Source organism: Drosophila sechellia, chromosome 2L (assembly GCF_004382195.2).
Source record: "Drosophila sechellia strain sech25 chromosome 2L, ASM438219v1, whole genome shotgun sequence".
NCBI classification, from domain to species: domain Eukaryota; kingdom Metazoa; phylum Arthropoda; class Insecta; order Diptera; family Drosophilidae; genus Drosophila; species Drosophila sechellia.
In genome coordinates this window covers 23,446,678-23,458,884 of record NC_045949.1, presented here as the reverse complement: position 1 = coordinate 23,458,884, position 12,207 = coordinate 23,446,678, and the positions used below count along the sequence as shown (strand labels likewise).

Genomic DNA, 12,207 nt, shown 5'->3' with positions numbered 1-12,207 from the left:
ATTTCTAATTACTCTTAATTTTAATTCATTACCGATCATTAACGAATTTACCGATGGTAAGTTCACTGGTATGGTGTCCTGTATATATCGCTGATGAGGTCTTCATATGGTCTGAGATCTTTGAACTCCTTGATTAAACCTGTTTTTGCTTCCATCCAGTTAGTTGCCCTTTCTTCATTGATTACTTCTCGGGGTGGGCCAATCATTGTCCCTCTAATGGCTCCATAAATAATGTGTTGTTGTTGAACTTCTTACGTGGGGTATAACTCTAAAAAAATTCGACTTAAGTAATGTAATTACTGGATCCTTTCGGGTTTCCGTCGTATTCAGGTATCTCCTTGATTTGATAAAGTAGTTCATTAACATGGTTTTCCGAAAGTTGTTCACATTATTTCTATTGATTGTAAAGATCTAGCGAATGTGGATTGTGTACATTGCGTGGGATTCCCCCTTCTGCATATTCTTATTTCTTCCGAAAGTGCTGATTATTTTTATGTCACCTATTGCCCATATGTTTATATTATTTCGGGAGTGGGATCGTCCGCTTGGGATATTGATCTATACACTAAGTGGATGCGGACTGTGTGTTTTTCCCACTCAGCATAGTTTATATATAATATATATAAATATATTTTATATATATTATATATTTTTACTTTATTTTCCAGGGCCTTCAGGTGCAGACTGACTTCTTATGGAGTGATATATCTCATGGGGTGGGCTGATTGAGATTCCTCTCGGTGGGTGTTGTCGGTCAGTTTGAAGGGGGTGGAGAACAAATGTTCAGCAAATGCGTTCGCTCTGTCACCATCCGTTTTGAGCCAGGAAAGCTGGGAAAGGTAAATTAATAAAAAATAGTCTACCGGAATAAAAAGGTAATATAAGGTTTCCATCCCAAATTATGTCGGAGTTCAAACAGTAAGAAGTTTTTTGATCGAATTTAATGGGGTCCGAGTGAAATACGTATTGGGGAATCTATACGGGGTATCCATAGAATCGAAGGGACTAGGGAAATAAATAAGGTTTTGGTCATATAAGGATCATCAAATTCCCTTGACCTCTGGCCTTATTGAAAATAATCAGACACCCTTTTTTGAATGAGTCATTTAAGTCTTATAATGATGCTTTCATGGCTATGGATTCCCAAATGTCAATGCAGATATAAGATGTTTAGTTAGTAGAAATGCTAACCCGGCATTTGTTATTAAATCAAACAAGAAATGTTGTATGTGCCTTGTTGGGTCATGCAGCCGCCAAAACTGTGCAGTAGACTAATGTCATACTTGTTAATATTTAAGCCAAATTAGTCAGTGGTAGCAGTTGCGATGCCCATAGTGCAAACCGCTGCTCTCGCACGCATTTATCTGTACGGCTCTCATCCCTTGTTTGTTGTTGTTAGCTACCTACGTTAAGCTTGGGCGCTGCATTTCGGCTGCCTGCTCGCCAATTGCCATTTCGTCGTGTTTCGGAAAAGACTTAGCTTAGGCCTTAGCTGCCTTAAACAATTCGCAAAATAAAAACTGTCGTCATAAAAACAAACTTTCTTCGGTTTTTTATTATTCGCAACAGCTATTGAAAAAGCTCAATAGCTAAACATGCCTATAAAAACTATGGCTCACTTACGGATGTTAGTGTAAATGCGTAATTCTCCTGGGATATCGATAAAAATGGTACGGCTGTTTTTGACGGTTTTATGGTTAATTGACTTTTTATATAAACGTATCTTTTGAGAACATTAATATTACTGGCAACGCTGCATGTCCCCTTTTAAATTACGTCTGGCAACCCCTGACTAGAACTTCGCTGTTGTGTAATCGATTAGTAAGTAGTAATCCGTAGTCGAATGAAGTTATAATACATATACAACATATCAAATAAAGATTATTACCTCGAACAGTATACAACGTAGATCTTACAACCAGTTTGTATGATATTTCTAAATATTTCTCATCAAATGTCCCGACCACCCGTTATCTTGCGAGTAAATTCAGGACAGACTATGGTGCCTATGCCTACCCTTGAACGGAAATACCGAGCCACGAACCTTTGCGTAGCCGATAAATATCAGAGGCTCATAATGCTAGGGCATCTCTGCATTGCCTGCTGAGTGGCCCCTGGCACACCAGTTGACCCCACAATGTGACGGTGGCGGTGCCGTAAGGTCGTTTAAGCATTTCACAGGGTCCTAGTTGTGACAGTCTTGACGCCGCCGTGTGATGCCTGTTCCGGCGGTGGTTGGTCCTCCAACAACATGCGATTGCTGCTGATGGGCTTCCCAAAAACTTATTCCGTTGTCCTGAGATATTTGCTCCGGTATACCATTTCCGGTGCATCACTGGCACCCTATTCTTGACACTGGCCGTGTTGATGAGCATTTGTTATTGTGGCAGCTTAGTGGTGGGTGGACCCATGTTGACCTAGTTATCATAGCCTCCAGCGCATTTTGGAAGGACAAGATGGGGTAGCGACGGTGCCCTATTCCTGAGTATACGCTGCTAATGGCCACAATCATGCATAGCAATTCATCAAAAGTTGAGTGAGAGTTCACTTGCGAGGCGCGTTTTAAGATCTACCCCGGAATAGAGGATTTAAGCGTTACGAAAATGTCATCAAACTTCTCAGCCAAGTCACTTTCGATTTCATCCAAATCAAGTTTTTCGAACTCGTTGACAATTTTTCTAAATGTTTATCATCGATTAGTTCCAACCTTATACGAAGATCGAAGTCATTGAACGAGATTAACGCAGAACTTAACAAAGAATTCCACTAGATTATAAATTTCTGCCGCCTTGCGCTTCAAAAATGTCACCCAGCCACGGCAATTGTTTCTGTTGCAACGAAACGGCGGAAACAGCGACTGGAAATTCAGCGGGAAGGTGAGCGCAAAGATGAATTAGCAGCCGCTTCCGTTATTTGAGCTCCAAAGTTGACATCAAATAAACAAATAATAGTATTAGAAATTTTTGGCGGCTGCGTGACCCCAACATTCTTGTTATATGGACTTTGCATTTTAGGCATTTGGATATAGGTGTTCTTGTTTTATAACGTCTCATTAACCAAATACATCACTAAGTTATATTTTATCAAAACTTATGATGGATTCAGCTGGAACCTGTGATTTTTGACTGAGGGGAAGACAGACTACTGTTATCGACATAGTATCGAAGACTACAATAGAGCAATACTTTTTGGCATTCGATTGTGGTCCCCTCTTTCTTTCGACCGTAATAGTGGGAGTACTCTGCAACTTATGTTTGAAATTTAATAAGCGACATGTGTTTGCTCGTTGGTTTGTTCAAATAAAATTTTTTCTAAAAAAAAGTCTAGCATTTGTAACCAATGTTCCCAAGCACCAATAGAAGATCCTTAACCCTGCAAAGGGATCATGGCTTGGACATGAGAATATAAGTTGAACTGGATTATTGTCAAACCATTTCACACGTATATTATTATTGTTGATCTCACATTTTACAACAAACGATCCTCTTACGACTCATATGTACAGTACCACCTGCAAAAACGAAATCAGAAGGCTTACTCATGTAAACCTTATATCAAAAAATAATTATTTGTTTATCAACGCTTTGATGTTCTTCCTGAGGAAAAAAAAACCAACATTTTTTGGCAATCTGTAGTAATGGGTGTATCTTGTACTTGTACAGCTTATCATAGTTTGATAAAATGTAAGCATATCTTATTTTTTTTCAAACTTCCCGCGTGGCATTGAATCTTTTATAGCTGTAAGCTTTAAGTCTTGTGACCATCCATTTTTAGTTTTGGTAATTTTAGAACACCCAAGTACAACAACATACCATTGTATCGTTTGATATCCTGTCCAGTACATTAAAACTCAATTCCGTGATCATGTAGCACATACAATTCAGTCTGCATAGTCATCAAGTAAATTACTCGTTTATCAAAAAACGAGCAAAGATATTCTATCTTATTCTATTTTATTCTATTATGTTATCCAGGCTTCGTCTTCTTCTCAAACACACTCTGGAGATTTAAAGGGCCTAGATCTCCAATTAAGTGTCTTGAGATCAACTTTTTCAAGTTAAAACATCCGATTCAAAGTTTTTTAATACATTTTTGTATTTGTTGTTGCATTTGAACATTCATCTATCGGTAGTAAAACTATGATAGATAAGATATTTAATATCAATGGACACAGACACCCTTCGTTGTATAATCTGTGTACTGTACACTTTGTTGTTTCAGTGTTATGTTATGAATAAAATCCTCTAGCTATTTTTATTGGAGCATAGCTCCGTTTATTTTTAAATGAAGTTCCTTTCAGTTGTAAAACTCGACTGACTCTTAGGGCTAATACAATATTCCTCTTAGGCTATGAAGTGCGCCTTCGCTGCCTGGTGAAGCCGGCAGAGAAGCGTTCAGAGAGAATGCTTTGTGCGCACATTGTCAACATAGCGGCTCCATAAGTGGGCTGTTTATGCTAGCACTGCCAATGCGTATGTAATTATGTTAGTGATTTATGCAAGTATTCTGAGTACATTGTACTCTATATATATGTACGCATACCACAGTTATCCACTGTATCAACGTATAATACTGAATTATTCAGTTCTCTTTATTTTCAATTTTTGTCTTAAATATCACGTATTAAGAGATATTTTATCATTGACTGTTCTTAGGTGACTGTCAGCCGGTTGGACTTATTGATGTTACTGACTGCTATTACGGATTCCCAATCTCCTTAAGTTTTCCACACTTCATGAACGGTGATGAGGAGCTCCAAAAAAACGTCACCGGCATATGTCCAGATCCGGATAAACACTCATCAACGTTTGTCATTCAACCGGTGAGTGCAACCGGTACAACAAATTGAAACTAACTTTTTTCAGCCCCTGTTATTTTGTTTTCATAAGTTCAATTTAAATTTAACCATGGTTTGGCTTGTTAATTATAAATTGACTATATTAACTTTCAAATTTAATTAGGATTATTCATTTCGCTAGTCCGTCCGATTCTTGAGTATGGATCACCTCTTTGGAGTCCTCAATACGCAGTTCACTCGGACATTCAATCGGTCAAATAAAACTTCTTACTGTTTGCATTGCGGCGCCTAAATTGGTATTGGATTGATTCGACCGCCTATTCATTTTCCAGTCTTCAGCCGGACTCTTCACATATTTCTCATATCCTGTTTCAATTTTGCTCCCGAGAGTTTCAAAATACGTTTTACTGGCGTTCCTTGCACTCACTGGCAAACTTTCGTAATTTTATAGGCACATACAATATTTCTTGTTTGATTTAATAACAAATGCCGGGTTGGCATTTCTACTAACTAAACATCTTATATCTGCTTTGAAATTTTGGAATCCAATGCAATGAGTTGCATGACCCCTGCCGCAATCAATTCTAACTCTTTTAACATACAATTAGATCTTAAAACGATTTATATCTAATATATATTTTTTATATTATATATTATCATATATTTATTTCCTCGAAAAGATTTCTATTGTCGAGTTCCCCGTTACTCAGCCATAGCGAATGCAAAATTTTATAATTTTTCTATAATATCGATAGATATGGGGGATGAAAATGAGGAAAAAATTAAAAATTCTTTAAAGGTGATAATTGGCAGGACAAACAATAAAACGAAGGAAAATCTAAACCTTTTTTGAAAGTGGGTAGCTTTGTGCGGTTTTAGGACTTTAGATTGGGTGGGGCAAAAACAAAAAATATGGCAGCAATAATATATCTACACCCACAACTCCCCAACCACACACACTATTGTAAACTATCACACACACACATTAACGTCTAAGTACGAAATGTAATCAAAGATCGAGAGCCCTTTGATTATGCTTAGCTGTCATTTACGCACAGAAAAGTGCAAAAGTCGAAAGTCCTAAGTCTAGACTCTGGGGCGAGCCAACGTCCACGTCCCCTAAACATTCGATCACTTGGTGAGCCAACTGAAATAACAAAAACTTCCGCCCACACAATCGTCTCAGGATTCTCAAATTACTCCTATTTTGCGGGAGCTCCTCTCTTAACGGGAGAATAGACACCTCTCTTTTCGGGAGAATAGACGTTGATAACTTTATTCTCTTAAGCTTCGCTCTTAAGCTATCCCAATCTGCCTATATAAACCCAAACATGTCCCCATACAGTAGTTCAGTTTTGAGTACGTTATCAATCGCGATAACACGGCTAGGCCCACTTCAACTTCGAAGTCCATTATCCAACCTAGTGATAATCCAAAGGCTCTAGATCTTCCCTTATTGGAAATAATAAAAACGTTTAATAATACATAAAAAACCTAACTCTGTCCTTTCTTTTATTAAACTCTCGGTCTGAAGACTGCTCGCAGTCGGTAGGATAAATTAAAAAAAAAAATTGTGCGAATGTTTACAAATATTAATCTAGTGACAAAAGATCCTCGTACGACCAAGCGTATCTTTTAAGATTGAACCACGCGAATCGGCGCTAAAGTGAACATAAAATCGTAATACAATTAACTCTTTATCCGCAAAAGAACTACGTATAATCGGTGGTTGATACACAATAGTCAAACCTAATGCATAGTGTAAAAACAAAAATAAAAATAAAATCATCAACCATGGCAACCGAGCAAGTCAAACTGTTATCGGAATCCCATCCGAATCAAGCCTTAAACCAAATTAGGCAAATACCAACATTCAGTGGTAATACCCAAGAACTCAGTGCCTTTATCCGAAGGTTCGAGTTCATACTTCAGCTCTATCCATCAACCGACACCAGGAAAAGGCATGTATTCTTCAGCGTAATTGAGATGCAACTTGCAGGAGATGCTCAACGAGTATCCCAGTTATCCGGAGCAACAACCTGGCCAACCCTAATGAATGAGCTTATCAGCGAATATAAAACCCAAACACCATGTGAAGAACTACTCCGTCGTCTTTACAACCCACCCTTCAGTATCCAGTATCCGTAAGTTCGACGAAGAGTTACAAATAAAATCATTCCCGATATCGAATAAACTTATGCTAGAAAATGATATCAATAATACCGTATTATACACAAATGCGTTAAATAATACAATCATGCCCGATAGCTTTTTTATGACTCTTGCTAGTTTTTATATTACGACAGTATCTAAACTCAAACAAATAGCACAACAAGAAAGTGTATACGAAATAACTTTCAATGACAGAACAAGACCCCAAAATAATTCCAATCCTAACAAACCTCTAAGAATAAGGGAAACTATCAAAATTTCGTGAACATTGCTATGCATAATACAAATAAATCAAACTCAAGTACTACTCCGAGACCCTGCGAACCAAATCCAAGGTTGCCTTCATTCTCTGTAGCTTGTACCTCTTTGTGAAAGGAACAATAACAGTTTTGCTGGGATTAAGTCTCAGGCCTACTTCCTTGCACCATTCGCTGGTCATATTGAGGCCCAGTTGAATGATATTGCAGAGTGTTTCCTCATATTTACATCTGGCTATAATGACAATATCGTCAGCATAGCCATGGCAAAGTATACCTCTGCGGGTCAGTCTGTCCAGCAACTCGTCAACCATCAAGCTCCACAAGAGAGGCGAGAGGACACCCCCTTGGGGGCAACCCCTTGTGGTAGATACTGTGGATGACTGTCCTCCTATAGTGGCCATGGCTCGCCTAGATGCCAGTAGTAATTTAATCCATCTGCTGGTTGTTGCATCTAGTCCTCTTCTTGCCATGGATGCGTTGACAGCCTCATTAGAGGTATTGTCGAATGCACCCTGTATGTCTAAGAAGGCACATAACGCCACTTCCTTATGAGTAAGTGAATCCTCAATAAGGCTTTTCAGGTGATATAGGGCAGTATCAGTTGATCTGCCCGCCCTGTAGGCATGCTGCGTCCGTTGGAGCGGATGCTCTACAAGCAAAATGCTTCTAATGCTGACATCCACTAGCTTTTCCAACGTTTTTAGCAAAAACGATGTCAAGCTGATGCGTCTGAACGACTTCGGTTCAGTGATGTCTTTCTTTCCAGCTTTTGGAATGAAGACCACTTTTGCTATACTCCAGGCAGTAGGTATGTGTCCTAAAGCTAGGCTGCTGATCAGCATTTTCCTGATCGGCACTGCGAGCTCGGCTCGGCCAAGGGAGCAGTTTTCTCTGAACTCGTTTTTCAGACACGAGTTAATGTCTTCTACGGCGGGCTCCAGTTCTACAGTGGTACGGAGTTTCCCGGTTACCCCAGGAACTCGATCTCACAGTAAGGAGGCATTGAACCCTTCCCAGTTCGTATTCCTGGGATTGCGCCTACTCTCGCTACATTCTAGATTTAGACCTATGTTAAAACGAATAATTTTGTGATTTGACATGGACTCCTCAGGACATACGTGCCAGTCGCTTATATGCAAAGCCACTGATCTGCTGGAAAGTGTAATGTCCAGAACATCACATCTTACCCTAGTAACAAATTTCGGAACATTTCCGACAGATTATTATTTAAGATAAATTCTAATAGTGACTCACCTCTTTGATTCATGTCGCTGCTGACCCATATCCCGTGATGTGCATTTGCATCACATCAAATGATGATGGGTAAGTGCATCTTCTTACAGTGTTCAACCAGTGCAGTGATTTCGGGCGGTGGGAACGGCTCGTCACCGGCAAAGAATGCCGATGACAACACAGTCTTCTTGGCTGCTCCCACATCTTTTACCACGATCGGTACACAGTCCCACGTGAGAAATTCTGTAAGTATATAATAATTAATACTTCTGCATACCGCTTCGAAGCAGAGTTGGGCCTTTCCTCTAGCGGCTGCGGTACCTTGGCCCGAGACAAAGCTTCCGCAGGTGACTTGCCCTGCTGGAGATAACGAAGATACCACATCGTTCTAGCCCCGCTCAGCCTCTTACGGTTAGGGTCGTCCCGGTCATAAGTTGCGGTAATGGGTTTTTAGCCCGTCCGGCTTGGCCAGCTTGGACCACAGTCGCTGTGGCTGCCCGATTGTTTCCCGGCCCCACAGCCTGGCAGACTCTCGGCACGTGTCGAATGACACCTTAGTCCGGCCCAGAGATGTGCAAATTTTAAGAGTTTCCAGCTCCAGCCCAACTACGATTAGCCAGCAATCTTAGCAAAGACATGACCTAACTATGAGTCTGTTTCCAGCCGCCCTCGCGTGGAGAGTGTAGTTGCACTTCCAGTAGTGTGTCACGATTACGGCGCGTACCACCAGGTGGTTGATCCCCTTGTGATACCTACTGGCATGGCGGCCACTGTCTTTCTTAAGAAGATCCCCTCTCTGGTCTACTCCCATAATCGGCTCTATTGGCCAAGTCTTCCCACGTAGGAGAAATAATCCACTATTTTCCTTATTTTGGCAGTCAATGTCCTCCTGTGCCTATTACTTCAGTTTAACTTCCGTGTGAACTATTCACTTATTTTCACTATGACACTCTTCAGTCTGACTCAACAAGGTAGTTAGTAGTATAGCCGAGTCGATCTAGTCATGTCCGTCTGTCCGTCCTTCCGCATGATCGTCGAGCTCTCAGGAACTATAGAAGCTAGAAAGTTGAAAGCATACAGTTGCCAGAGACATTGACAATTTTGTTGATTAGTGTTGTCACGCCCACACCAACGCTTATGAACCAACCAAAATGGCCACGCTCACACTTTTGCAAAATTTGCTGTTATTTATTTTTTATGTTTCTCTTAGTAATGTAAATTTCTATCAATCTGGCAAACAACTATTTGAATAAGATGCCTCTGCTGCCCCTTAGGAATTCTGTTGAAAGCCACGCTTCCAACTGGCGGGAGTATGTTGGGTCGTGCAACTAATATTGGTATTTTTATATTTGATGCCAACTTTGGAGACACAAATTATCGGCACCTCAGCTGTGCCATTATATTTCCTTGTCTAAGCCCCCGTGAGCTCTTTCTCTTGTACTCTCTCAATAAATAGTGCGAATCTTCCAAAGCTGTTTTAAAGCTTTAACACATCAATTAATTCGCTATTGTTGCTGAGTGCGATGTCGAACTACAATTTCTGTCTGCAATATTCAGACAAATTAAAGTCAGTGAACATTAAAAAAGCTCCGCTGCAATACTTATGTGCGAGTACATAGCCAAATAACGGAAGCTGCCGCTAATTCTTCTTTTGCGCTCATCTTCCCGCTTGAACTGAATTTCGAGTCGCTGTTTCCGCCGTTTCGTTGTTGTTGCTGTTGCCATGGCTGCTACAAATTCTGGAAACGTTACCGCTGATGCGAACAGGGTGCCATTTTTGAAGTTCAAGGCGGCTGCAATTTATAATCGAGTGGAACGATTAGCAGACTCCCTACTAAGCTCTGTGATAATGTCATTTGATGAGTCCGTTCTTCATGGAGGTTGGAGCTGATTGATGAGCTTCAGCAAACGTTTAGGAAAATTCTCAAAGAGCTCGAAAACCTGGATTCTGAGGAAATTGAAAGTAATTTGAGTGACTCTTCAATCCCCGGTTCGGGGGAGATTTCAAAGCGTGTCTCCCAACTGAACTTCCACTCAACTTTTTCTACTTTCTCCGTGTGATTCTGGCCATCAGAAGCGTTCACTCCGACATAAGGCACCGCCCCTGCCTCCTCTTTAGCTTCCAAAATTCGCTGGAGGCTACGACGACAATGCATAGCCATCCTGACCTCACAAACATTGAACTTTTGCAGCATCTACGATCAGGTCTGTGGGACAATGCGCTGGAAACCATTCGCTCACTGGATATATTGGCTGGCAACCATGCTATAGCATTAGATTTGTTACAAAACAGATTTGCTGATCGTCGTTTAGTATTCCAGGCACACATTACTGAGATTCGGGGGCTAAGGGCTTTCGTATAAATTTTTTTTTTTGTGCACAACTATATTCGTTGGAAAAAGAAGGTTCCAGAAACTCCTCTGGATCAGCGATGGCAAAGCTGTTATACGTGACAGCTGTCAGAGCCATTGATATTCTTATCAGTAGGTCCCTATCGATATCTTCTTGATATGGTCACACTGGTCCATGGTCGATCTGATAAAGGCATTTCCATAAGTAAAACAAAAATAATCCTAGACAAAAATCGGTCCGATTAAAGTGGCCGATTCTTTTAATCTTTAACTTATTAACTTAAGTAACTATAAATAGGTGCTCTATAAGAATGTGATAATATATTTGGTTCCCGTCTTTCTTTTCAAGGGTTCGATAACAAGGGTGCACTTGATTGGCCAATAAAAATTATGGCAGTACTAAATCAGCATTAATAATCAAATTTAATCACTTCTTTTCAAGGCTTGTGGTATTTAACAATACTCTTTGGTGGCTTCAAATAGTTCTTAGCATTGACAGTTAGTACTGACAAACACTGCACAGCCGAGAGGCCAGATCTAATTAAAAAACTGATTTTTGCTTGAAAGGCTTGAGATAAAGTGGCTTCTATTCTACTATGGTTACAAACCCTATTCAATATGAGCGAGTAAATGTAACGCGTATTTGCATTATGTTATTGGCCAAAAGGTTAGGTCATTGCTTATGAGGACAGTGAAGGATTCGGGCCTTCTGCATCACAAGACAAAATTTTAATTTAAGCTTGTAAATAAAAGTGGCGATACTCTTCGTGTCGGTTAAGGCCGAAATTGTTTTGTTCGGAGGCAGTCCCTCTCTGTAGTTTGTTAGACGACCGCCCTTATGTGCACGATGGCTTATAAATTATTATTTGGGTGAGTTTATGGAGTTGACCCATTACAAAACCTTATACGTCGGTTGCCTTCTGTTGAGCCTCCTTGGTGGGCGAGGTCTGTTTAGAGCGCTAGCCGTCAAAATTATAAACGACGTGGAACTCCTACATATGCCCCGGTAAAAACTTCTGTGTTGATTATGTACATGTGAGCACTATGAAAGTTTATTTGTGACTGAACCTCTTCTTGTCTTCTTACACTTCTATTTATACTACTGTATAGACATAAAGACTTTAATATATGTATGTATAAGATGCGTGCATTGCAGTTCATACCAGAGTTGCAATTTAACGACATATAGGAATTAATTCCCGCCTATAGCGTAAACGCGAGACAAAAAATAAGCCTTTGAACAATACGGGAACAAACTTACCTTTCCATCTATTAGAGATATGTCTCATTGTATATTTACATGAAATTGTCTGCTGCCTGGCTTTTCAATAACAACTTTTGAGATAAATCAGTAAAAGAATACTAAAGGCGCTTATAAAATATGTGTATTTTT

The 12,207-nt window shown here is 40.0% G+C and overlaps 1 protein-coding gene across 3 annotated transcripts in view; it reads left to right on the top strand.

Annotated features, from left to right (window-relative positions):
• The window catches only part of LOC116800190 (scavenger receptor class B member 1), a 150,149-nt gene that overhangs the window by 120,110 nt on the left and 17,832 nt on the right, over positions 1–12,207 (top strand). For 2 of the 3 annotated variants that reach the window (XM_032713827.1, XM_032713826.1), the window contains exon 7: positions 4,656–4,822. The exons of the other annotated variant lie outside the window; for it this stretch is intronic. In XM_032713827.1, the coding sequence (XP_032569718.1) occupies positions 4,656–4,822 (167 nt within the window). The remainder of the gene's footprint in view (positions 1–4,655; positions 4,823–12,207) is intronic. 3 annotated transcript variants of the gene reach the window in all.